The 10,058-nt window shown below is 34.8% G+C and overlaps 2 protein-coding genes across 2 annotated transcripts; both read right to left on the bottom strand.

The window, feature by feature from the left end:
- Nucleotides 1-545: 545 nt before the first annotated feature.
- On the bottom strand, nucleotides 546-4,253 carry LOC139779725 (uncharacterized). The gene is made up of 2 exons (XM_071718188.1): nucleotides 1,359-4,253; nucleotides 546-575 (listed from the first exon to the last, which is right to left on the bottom strand). Exons 1-2 carry the CDS (start codon nucleotides 4,251-4,253, stop codon nucleotides 546-548), a joined length of 2,925 nt encoding a protein of 974 aa, XP_071574289.1.
- On the bottom strand, nucleotides 4,250-5,812 carry LOC139779724 (uncharacterized). Its single transcript, XM_071718187.1, has one exon. The coding sequence runs from the start codon at nucleotides 5,810-5,812 to the stop codon at nucleotides 4,250-4,252; it is 1,563 nt and encodes a 520-aa protein (XP_071574288.1).
- Nucleotides 5,813-10,058: the final 4,246 nt, after the last annotated feature.

Below are 10,058 nucleotides of genomic sequence, written 5' to 3'. Positions count from 1 at the left end.
AAGATTTGGTCAATTATTTCCCGCAAAATTGGAAAAATTTCAGAACCGGTTTCCAAAAAGTCGGTAACAAAAAATTATATACTTTATGGCAATTCCCGGAAAATTCTACCCCTACTTCATATATAATTCTTTAAGATTCGGTCCATTAACGAATAAGTAGTTTGCGGTCAGACAGATAGACAGACAGACGTCAGAGATACTTATAACTAGCGTTTCGGCCCGCGCTTCGCGCGGGCCTCAAAGCTAGCGCGTGGACCTCAAAGCTAGGAAACTATAGATCTATATGAAGAAGCAATGTGCAAGTTTCTACTTGCACACTTAAAAGCTATGAGGAAGCAATGTGCAATTTTCTACCTGCACACTTTTTTATTATCCTAAAACATCATTTTTTGAAGTCTCAATTATTGAGATTTGAGATGTTCTAACTGTCCCCCTTAGAAAGAGATGAAATAGTGAGTAAACTAAGGTTTAAAGTTAACCGACGTTTGTCACGACAATAGATTTCCTCGTCACCCATGAGGTACTATTGTTGACGCGTTTTTTTTTTAAGTGGTTTCCCCTGTAGGCCTAGTCCACTAAAAAATAATATTAGGATATAATCGAATTTTTATGATTATAACTATAACAGAGAAGAAAATAAAACTATATATATTATTATACATATACTCTTAGAGACAGAGTAAAAAATTTAGAATATTTTTTCTATTTTTTCATTATATTTTTTACTGTATATGTGTATACATATAAAAACTCGATCATTTTCTAATATTATTTTTTACACACTCGTCTTTGTGACAAATATGATGCCTTGTTCAGACACGATGCCTTGTTCAGACACGATGTCTTGTTCAGACACGATGTTTTGCGCAGACATTATATTGTTTACACACTCGTTTTTGTGACAAATATGATGCCTTGGTCATACACGATGCCTTGTTCAGACACGATGCCTTGTTCAGACTCGATGTCTTGTTCAGACACGATGCCTTGTTCAGACACGATGTCTTGTTTAGACACGATGTCTTGTTCAGACACGATGTTTTGCGCAGACATTACATTGTTTACACACTCGTCTTTGTGACAAATTTGATGCCTTGTTCATAAACGATGCCTTGTTCAGACACGATGCCTTGTTTAAACACGATGTCTTGTTCAGACACGATGCCTTGTTCAAATACGATCGAAATTTATCCTTTTTTTGAGTTGAAGTACCCTCCGCTTACCCGTTCTTATTAGCTCTCATAAATTAAAGATATATAATATTGTTTTTTACCGGCTGAAATACTCACCGCTGACCCGGCATTATTGGCTCTCCTCTAATTTTTTTGCATGTCAATTTACAAAATTTCTCGATATACAACATTTTTTGTAAAAGATTTTGAATTTCTCTCAATAAGATGTCCTTGATTGCTGTTTTCATCGACTTTAACTTTGACACTATCCCTTTTAGTTGCTCTTGAGAATGCTACATAGAGTTGTCCATGAGCAAATACGGGTTGTGGCAGATAAATCCCAACTTTTTCTAAAGTTTGTCCTTGGGATTTATTGATTGTCATAGCAAATGCCACTCTAATAGGAAACTGTCTTCGTTTGAGCTTAAACGGGAGTTCCGAGTCATTTGGAAGGAAATCTATCCTTGGTAAGAAGACAATCTGACCTCTGGCAGGGCCAGTTAGAACCTCCGCATAAATAAGATTAGGTTTCAAATCAGCAACAATAAATCTTGTGCCATTGCATAGTCCTTTCTTTGTATTCAAATTCCTTAACAGGATAATTGTAGCACCGACTTTTATTTTGAGTTGATGAACTGGCATCCCAGAAGGTGTCACAGAGTTTAAAAATTCAGTCGGAAAATTCAATTGCTCTTGTGGATCATCACTCATAATAGAGTCAATTGAGAGATATTCCTTTTTCTCTCCTTCCATTAGATGAAGGATTTCATCATTAATTTTAAACGTGTCTTCATTCTTTGGACAAAGGATCGCTCGATCATGATTATCTCGAACTTGTTCCATGGTGATTTTATCACCAAAAATCTCACTGATAAGAGATCCTTTTGATATAAAATCATGAGGGATTTCAATTGTATCAGGATGTAGTCCATCTGTATTTGACAATTTACCATCTCCGAGTTGCAACAGCCAATTTGCAAATTCTCTTTCATCTCCAGTTCTCATATTTTGCTGGAGTTTAACTTGAGTTACATTTCTCCATAACGGGTTATATTTTACAGTTGACTCAATTATCGTTGTTTTTTGTGCATGAGGCACTATAGGTAGATTTTGTCTGAAATCTCCTGCAAATAGAATAACTTTTCCTCCAAATGGTTGTGATTTCTTCATCAAATCTCTGAGAAGTTTATCAACTGCTGTTAAGGCATGTCCTACAGTCATACTCACCTCATCCCATATGATGAGTTTGGCAGATATCAGTTCTCGTGCAGCTTTAGAGTTTCCTCTGATATTTGATTTCGCACCATCATCAATTGGGATGGTAAGCTTGAACAGGGAGTGATAGGTTTTTCCTCCCTTTAGAAGTGTTGCAGCAATGCCAGTTGATGCACATGGAAGAACTTCCTCGTTTTTTCCTCGGATAACACTCAGAAATGTGTTAAACAGATAGGTTTTACCACTACCTGCAAACCCATCTATACAAAATAGCCGCTGTGGTTCATTCTCACTATCAATTGCTCGCATAACTAAATCGTACACGTACTTTTGCTCAGCATTTAGTGTCGATAATAAATAGTCACCACGTCTTCTTTTCTCATCTACATTATATTCTGTTACGTAAATAATTACTGGATTTGGATTTGGCAATTGGAAATTTTCACAACTACTTCCATTATTCCTCAGAATTTCTTGTATATGATTTAAAGCCATATTTTCAGGATTGACAACATTGCTGTGTACAAAGTCTTCAATCATGTGTTCTTTGTATTTATTCCAAAGAGTTGGTACATCAGTTGGAGTTCCAAAGATGCAAATATAAGTAAATAGCTCTCGAAGCTGTGCAGGCATATGGGATCCTGTCGCTTCTCCCATTGTTTTTTCCCAAAGATCATCAGCTTCTACCAAATTCTTTGCAATTGCCGCATCCTTGAACGTCTCATAAAGAACGCCATTGACAGTTCTCAGATCCTCAAAACATTTAGCTCCTGCCACATGGAGAAGAAGAAGGCGGAGATAAAATCTCTCAGTGTCTTTGATGCTCACTGTGTAAAGCCTTGTAATTACTTTATTAACACCTTTTTTGCGTGGCTTCCACTTAGTTTCTTTCTTTTCATAAATGTATTGAGAAGGAATATCTGTATAAAGAAAATGCATTGCATTTTCATCAGATTGGTTCAATTTGAACCATGCAGTCAGCGTAGTATCTCGGGTGAGCTCTCTTTGAGCAGCTTGCTCTTCATTTCCCGCTCTGAAATAAACCATTTGACGGTTAGGCAAATGGACTGCCAGTCTTATTACTGTGTGAGACTTCATGAATAGATCGTATCCATTCAGTCTCCACATTGCTTCTGGAGCACTAACATATCTTGCATCTAGGAATGAGTTAACTTCATCTACTTTAATGAGCCTTGTGCCATCTCGTGTTTGCACTTCAATTGCGGCACAGTCAAATCCTTTGTGAATGTACTTATATAAGTATTTTACGCTCTTCACTGATGAGCATATTTCCAAATTGATGTGCCGATCATATTTCATGATTAAATATGGCGAATATGGTACCACCCATCGATTGTCAATTTCTTTTCCTCTGACAATGTATTTTTTCCCAGTATTCCTTCGTTGATACATGGGATATCCATTCACATTAGCATTTGTTTCGTCTCGAAACTCTTTTGGAAAGCCTTTTGAGCATTTTCCATCGTCACCAGTGCAAGGATATCTCTGAGATTGGTTGCCACACGGACCATGAATCATGTGCTTCAGAACTTTTGCATTAAGTTCTGGATATCTTTCTTCGTCAGGAATTTCAGCCCATACCATCATGTCAATGACTTCTTGAAGTCGAGGCTTATCTTCATCACTCAACATTGCAAGTAAATGCAAATGTGGAAGTCCTCTTTTTTGGAACTCAATCACGCCTGCATAGGCTATGATATTTCCAAAAATTCTATTTTGGATTAAATCCTTCATAACCTCTTTGACATCCAAGCTGAATGTTTTAGCAACCAAATCAGGTCGATACTCTAATGGGCATCCATCAAGGTTTTCCTTAATTTCAGGGCATTGAGGATTGCAAGTCATCGTAAGAAAAATGTCTGGTTTACCAAACTTCTGACCAAAGACATGGCATCTTGGTACCTTTCTTGCATATTCCTTGGACTGCCCATAAATGAGGATGGTAATATTACAGGTATACCAGCTGTAATTCCTTCTTTTTGTGCTCGATTATCAAGATGATCCATTAACCCTGAATAAAGTTTAGCTCTTAATTGAGGCTGATTCAATTTAATGTAATTAAGCCTATTGGCTTCAGTTTTCATATAGGCATCAAGTATAAATTGACACCTCAATTTGCCTGCTCTTTGAAATTGGCTAAATTCTGCTCTTGGTGCCAGCAAGTGAGCGTAATAGTCCATTTGCGTTACTTTGAATCCTGGATATTTAGGATTATGAGATTTCAATTCTGAATGCCATCCATTATTACCGTATGGATATAATAAAGGGTAACACATTGGGTCACATCTTTTGTCCAGAATTGAAATTTGTTGGACATCGTTCGAATTTTTGTTATAAATCCGAATGTCTCTCTCAAATGGAGGCTCACTATCAACATTTTGAAAGACCACGGCTATTTCATTAGCTCGTGGAGCATTGTATCTTCTTTGATCATGTTGAGGATCATTTCGAAAGCACAACATCAAATTTGGAGCTTGAGTGCCTCTCGGATTAAGATCTTGTTCAACTTGACGCATCATCTTAAAAGTCTTGGCAAATTCATTGCATTGGATCATGAAACATGATAAATCTCTCATCAGGGCTGGATCACACCCTTGGTTGGCTTTGTTATTCATTCTATGATGAACAGCTTCTTCCGTATCCAAAAAGTAAAGTTGTGCATATCGTGGGGGTTGCCCATCACATGGGCGCATTGCTTTCGAGGTCAAATGATGATATTGCCCATGAATCTTTAAGCAATAAGGAGCAAGGTTCACTACATCCAAGGGATTCCTATTGCCTGGGGCACCCATGGAAGCCATAGCTAAAGCGCTGTTATACGAACGAATATTATCCATAAAATTCTTAGATGGAGCATTATTTTCCATGAATAATTTTTTAAGAAATTCAGGAAAATTTATGTGTTTTAATTGAAGCTTACCCTTTTGGCAACAATATGTAAATTTTCCATCTTTAGGCTTTTCACATGTAAAGTTCAACGATTTGCAAAATTGGCATTCGACATTCATTTGGCCAAGTGTGTGAACAGGCACATTCATTTCATGACCTTTGGCAATTAGCGCAATGTGGTGATTCAGTTTTTTGGCTTGGCACCTTCTCTGATCATGTCTCTGGGCATCAGCTTCAAGTCGTTGAGATCTTGTCTCATCATTTTCCTCTGCCCTCTGCTGAGCATTTCTCTGGGCATTAGCTTTCAGTCGTTGATACCTTGTCTCATCATTTTCCTCTGCCCTCTGCTGAGCATTTCTCTGGGCATTAGCTTCCAGTCGTTGAGACCTTGTCTCATCATTTTCGTCGGCCCTTTGCTGAGCATGTCTCTGAGCATCAGCTTCAAGTCTTTCAGTCCTTTCCTCCCAACTCTCATTTTTTCGCCTGTGTCTTGAACGGCTGCTTTCACGACTCATTTTACTCAAATTTTCGCCTTTTTTTTTCGAGGCATTTTTTATAATTAAAATTTACTTGTTCTCTAAATATTGAACGCCGAAATTTGTTTGCTTGTATGTACAATCGCAAAAAATTTACTGTATAATTAAAACTTACTTATTCTTTTCTTTTCAGTTTACGTTATTTTTCTTACTATTATTCTTACTATTATATTTTCGTATTATCACATTTGCTTGATCCTTTATTTCTTTTTCCCGTTATGTTCTTTCTGTTGCCATTCTATCTCTCTCGTACTTATTCTGTTTTATATATTAATAAATATGGTCATATAAGAAATTGAAATATAATCTTGAATAATATTATATGGCCATATATGAGTATCTGATTATATACATATGAAAAAATATCTCTTATCATACTATTATATAAAAACCGACAAATAATTTCTTTTTGTAAGATAAAATATCTGTGAAAGAAAAAAAACATAATTTGAAATCATATGTAAAAAAATACCATTAAAAATTCATAAATCAGTTGTCTAAATAAACTTCCCAAGGAGCGCCAATGCATGTATAACGTACTTTTAATGCGCGTACAATTACATTGTCTTCCAAACTACATTAATTGCGTGTTCAAAATGCGCTCATTCAAATGCGTAATTAATGCAAATTGAGCATTTGATTTATAAATGACAGGTTTTATAAAATATATATTTGCGCTCCTTGGGTTGATACAGATATAAAATCTCGAAAACAGCTCCAATTCTTTCACAAATTTTTTACATGTTACCGATGTATATGTTGCAGAGATTTCGTATAATTCATATTACTTATATATATAGATATAAATATAAATAAAATTTATATAATTTTATCTATATATATAAGTACCGTCGTCTGTATGTATGTATGTATGAAAGAGATGGAGAGATGGAAAGAATTTAAGATACATACCTTTTTTCTTTGTCTCTCTCTCTCTCTCTCTCTCTCTCTCTCTCTCTCTCTCTCTCTCTCTCTCTCTCTCTCTCTCTCTCTCTCTCTCTCTCTCTCTCTCTCTCTCTCTCTCTCTCTCTCTCTCTCTCTCTCTCTCTCTCTCTCTCTCTCTCCCTCTCCCTCTCCCTCTCTCATCTCTCCTCTCTCTCTCCTCTCCCCTCTCCCTCTCCCTCTCCTCTCTCCTCTCCCTCTCCCTCTCCCTCTCCTCTCCCTCTCTCCCTCTCCCTCTCCCTCTCCCTCTCCCTCTCCCTCTCCCTCTCCCTCTCCCTCTCCCTCTCCCTCTCCCTCTCCCTCTCCCTCTCTCCCTCTCCCCCTCTCCCTCTCTCCCTCTCTCCCTCTCTCCCTCTCTCCCTCTCCCCCTCTCCCTCTCTCCCTCTCTCTCTTTCTTATAATGTTCTCTTTTTGTCTTTTCCTTGCGATTTGTCTTTGATCGATTGCATAAAAAATTGTATCTTTTCTGTATGCTAACTCTTGACACACAAAATATAATCGCTCGTGACAGTCACGAATTGAAATGACTGGTTTATCAATTGACATATAATATGTGAAAGTAGCAACCTATCCTACATATCTTATCTATATATATTTCATTTAAAACTGATCAACCTATGAACGATATCATTTGTTAAATTTATATTTATTTTTATGAAAAGGATTTATTTATTATTAATTTTATTACATTTATCGGTAACAAAAAACTATACACTTTATAGCATTCCGCGGAAAATTCTACCCCTACTTCATATATAATTCTTTAAGATTCGGTCAATTATTTCCCGAAAAATTGGAAAAATTAAAAAAACCGGTTTCCAAAAAGATCGGTAACGAAAAACTATACACTTTATGGCATTCCCCGGAAAATTCTACCCCTACTTCGTATATAATTCTTTAAGATTCGGTCAATTATTTCCCGAAAAATTGGAAAAATTAAAAAAACCGGTTTCCAGAAAATCGGTAACGAAAAACTATACACTTTATGGCACTCCCCGGGAAATTCTACCCCTACTTCATATACTTTTGGTAAAAATTTGGTCCACTAACGAATGAGTAGTTCGCGGTCAGACATACATACAGACGACGGTACTTATATATATAGATAATAGATAACCCACTCGGCATGTAATATTTCAGAAACATTTCTGCAAAATTCCATTTGAAATATTACACCTTTCATCAATATTTCAGAAATATTTCACGACCGTTTCTGCAACATTTCTGCAATGTTTCAATCGGCACAATTATTTCAAATGCAACTTTGCTGAAAGATTTCGGCAATATTTCGGTAATATTATTGAAATATTTCTGAAATATATCTACGAAATATTGCAGAAACACTTCAGAGATATTTCAAATACATTTTACACTGAGAAAAATGTTTTGTATTAGCAAACAAAATTTTGTTACTGACGCAAAAACTATTTGTTGATATGTGAAAAATGAAATATTTTGTTACCGGAACAAAAAAAATATATTAAGCCATGTGCGTATAGCCGCCGCGCGTTTGTCCGAAGTCCGGTCTCTCAGCCGGTCACCCATCCAAGTAGTATACCGGCACCTTGTTGCTTGACATCGATGATTGAACAGGGTAGTGGTGATCCTTTGACTCTGACGCTTCTTTCTTTCTTATACTTGCTTATTTTGATGAGCATAAAGCTATCGCATAACAATATTAACAATACAGATATACGAATAAATCTTTTTTGCCAGTCCCTTAGGAAAATTTACTTAAAAAAACTTAAAATAAACTAGAAAGTTTACCAAAGAAATTACTATTGATAAAATATTGATAAACTAGAAGTGATTTCGAACCAAACTTTAAGTATTTCTATAATATACTTTAAAGGTTACTTTAAGTTAACTCATGCAATTACTATTAATCACCCCAAAAAAAATATTCTGTCATTTAGTGGCTCCCGCTTGATTTTAGAGGATTTTCCTCTGAAATACGGTCTCAAGAAGATATTTTAAAATCTAGAGGAATATCCTCTAACCATGAGACACTAGACTTAAGATTACAGTCCTCTTAATACTAGAGGACACTGATTTCCGATATTCACCCGGAATAAAAAAAAATTATTTATTTCGAAATTTTATTACTATTTTATAACTAAATTTGTTTCTTAAGATGCAGTCTATGATTATAAATATTTTCTCGTATTTGAAAAACACACTTACCTTGGTGGGATTCGAACTCGGGACCTCTGGATCGTGAGCCAACTGCCTTACGTGGTAGACTACTTCTTAATTTGATGTAAGTGTTATATATAGTCTACATATGTCATAACCAGCGCAAATATATAATTTTCCAAAAATCATCTTAAGAAACAAATTCAGTTTAAAAGAGTAATAAAATTTTGAATTGGATATATGATATAATATTTCTTAATGTCTCGTGTGGTGCAAGTGTGGTGAAAAAGGGAACTTGTCTTTTTAAGTATACTGTTGAAACAACACGCATAAGTTAAAATCAGCTTTAAGTATTACCTTTATAAAAAGTAAAGTTAAAGTATATTTATAAGTATTACGTTTGTTAAAAGTAAATTTAAAGTATATTTGCGACTTGCTTATAAAGTTTTTATTGAGGTTAATAACTTAAAGAAAACTTTACGCTCGGCTGTCAGTAGGTATACTATTAGTCTACTATTATACTATTAGTATACTATTATTACGGCTAGTATACTTTATAATACTTTAAAATACTTTAAGTAACTTAAAAAAACTTTAAGTAAATTTTCCTAAGGGGTCAACGTCGAATATTATTTTATATTAAATATTATTAAATATTTTATATTAAAAATGCCATGTGACAAAATTTGGAATATCAGAAAATTCTTAATAAAAGAGAAAAAATGCAATAAAATGCAATAATTATATAATAATAAATTTAATTTTATATAAGTTCTAAAGTCTGTCAGCAACTTTTCGGAAATATTACAGTTGCAATGTTGTATGTAAAACATTCAAAAATATAACACGTGCAATGTAAATGTAAATAATAATTTTATCATGTATCAGAAATGTTTCTAAACCATTACATCTGCAATATTTCTTCTGCAATATTGTAGAAATTCACTGCCTGCAATTCAATTTTTCATTACCTACGCAATCTTTCAGAAAATTTTCAGAAATATTTTAAATGCAATGTTGCGTTTGATATGTTATAGAAATATTATTCGTGCAATGCAAACGTAATATTACTTTTATAATGTTTCAGAAATATTTCTGAAATATTGCATTTGCTACATTTTTTTGCAATATTACATAAACTTACAAA

Source organism: Temnothorax nylanderi, unplaced genomic scaffold (genome assembly GCF_030848795.1).
Source record: "Temnothorax nylanderi isolate EJ_2023f unplaced genomic scaffold, tnyl_v1.0 TNYL_tig0238_pilon, whole genome shotgun sequence".
NCBI classification, from domain to species: Eukaryota; Metazoa; Arthropoda; class Insecta; order Hymenoptera; family Formicidae; genus Temnothorax; species Temnothorax nylanderi.
Note: the sequence above shows the minus strand (reverse complement) of the source record. Positions and strands in the feature narration are given on the sequence as shown.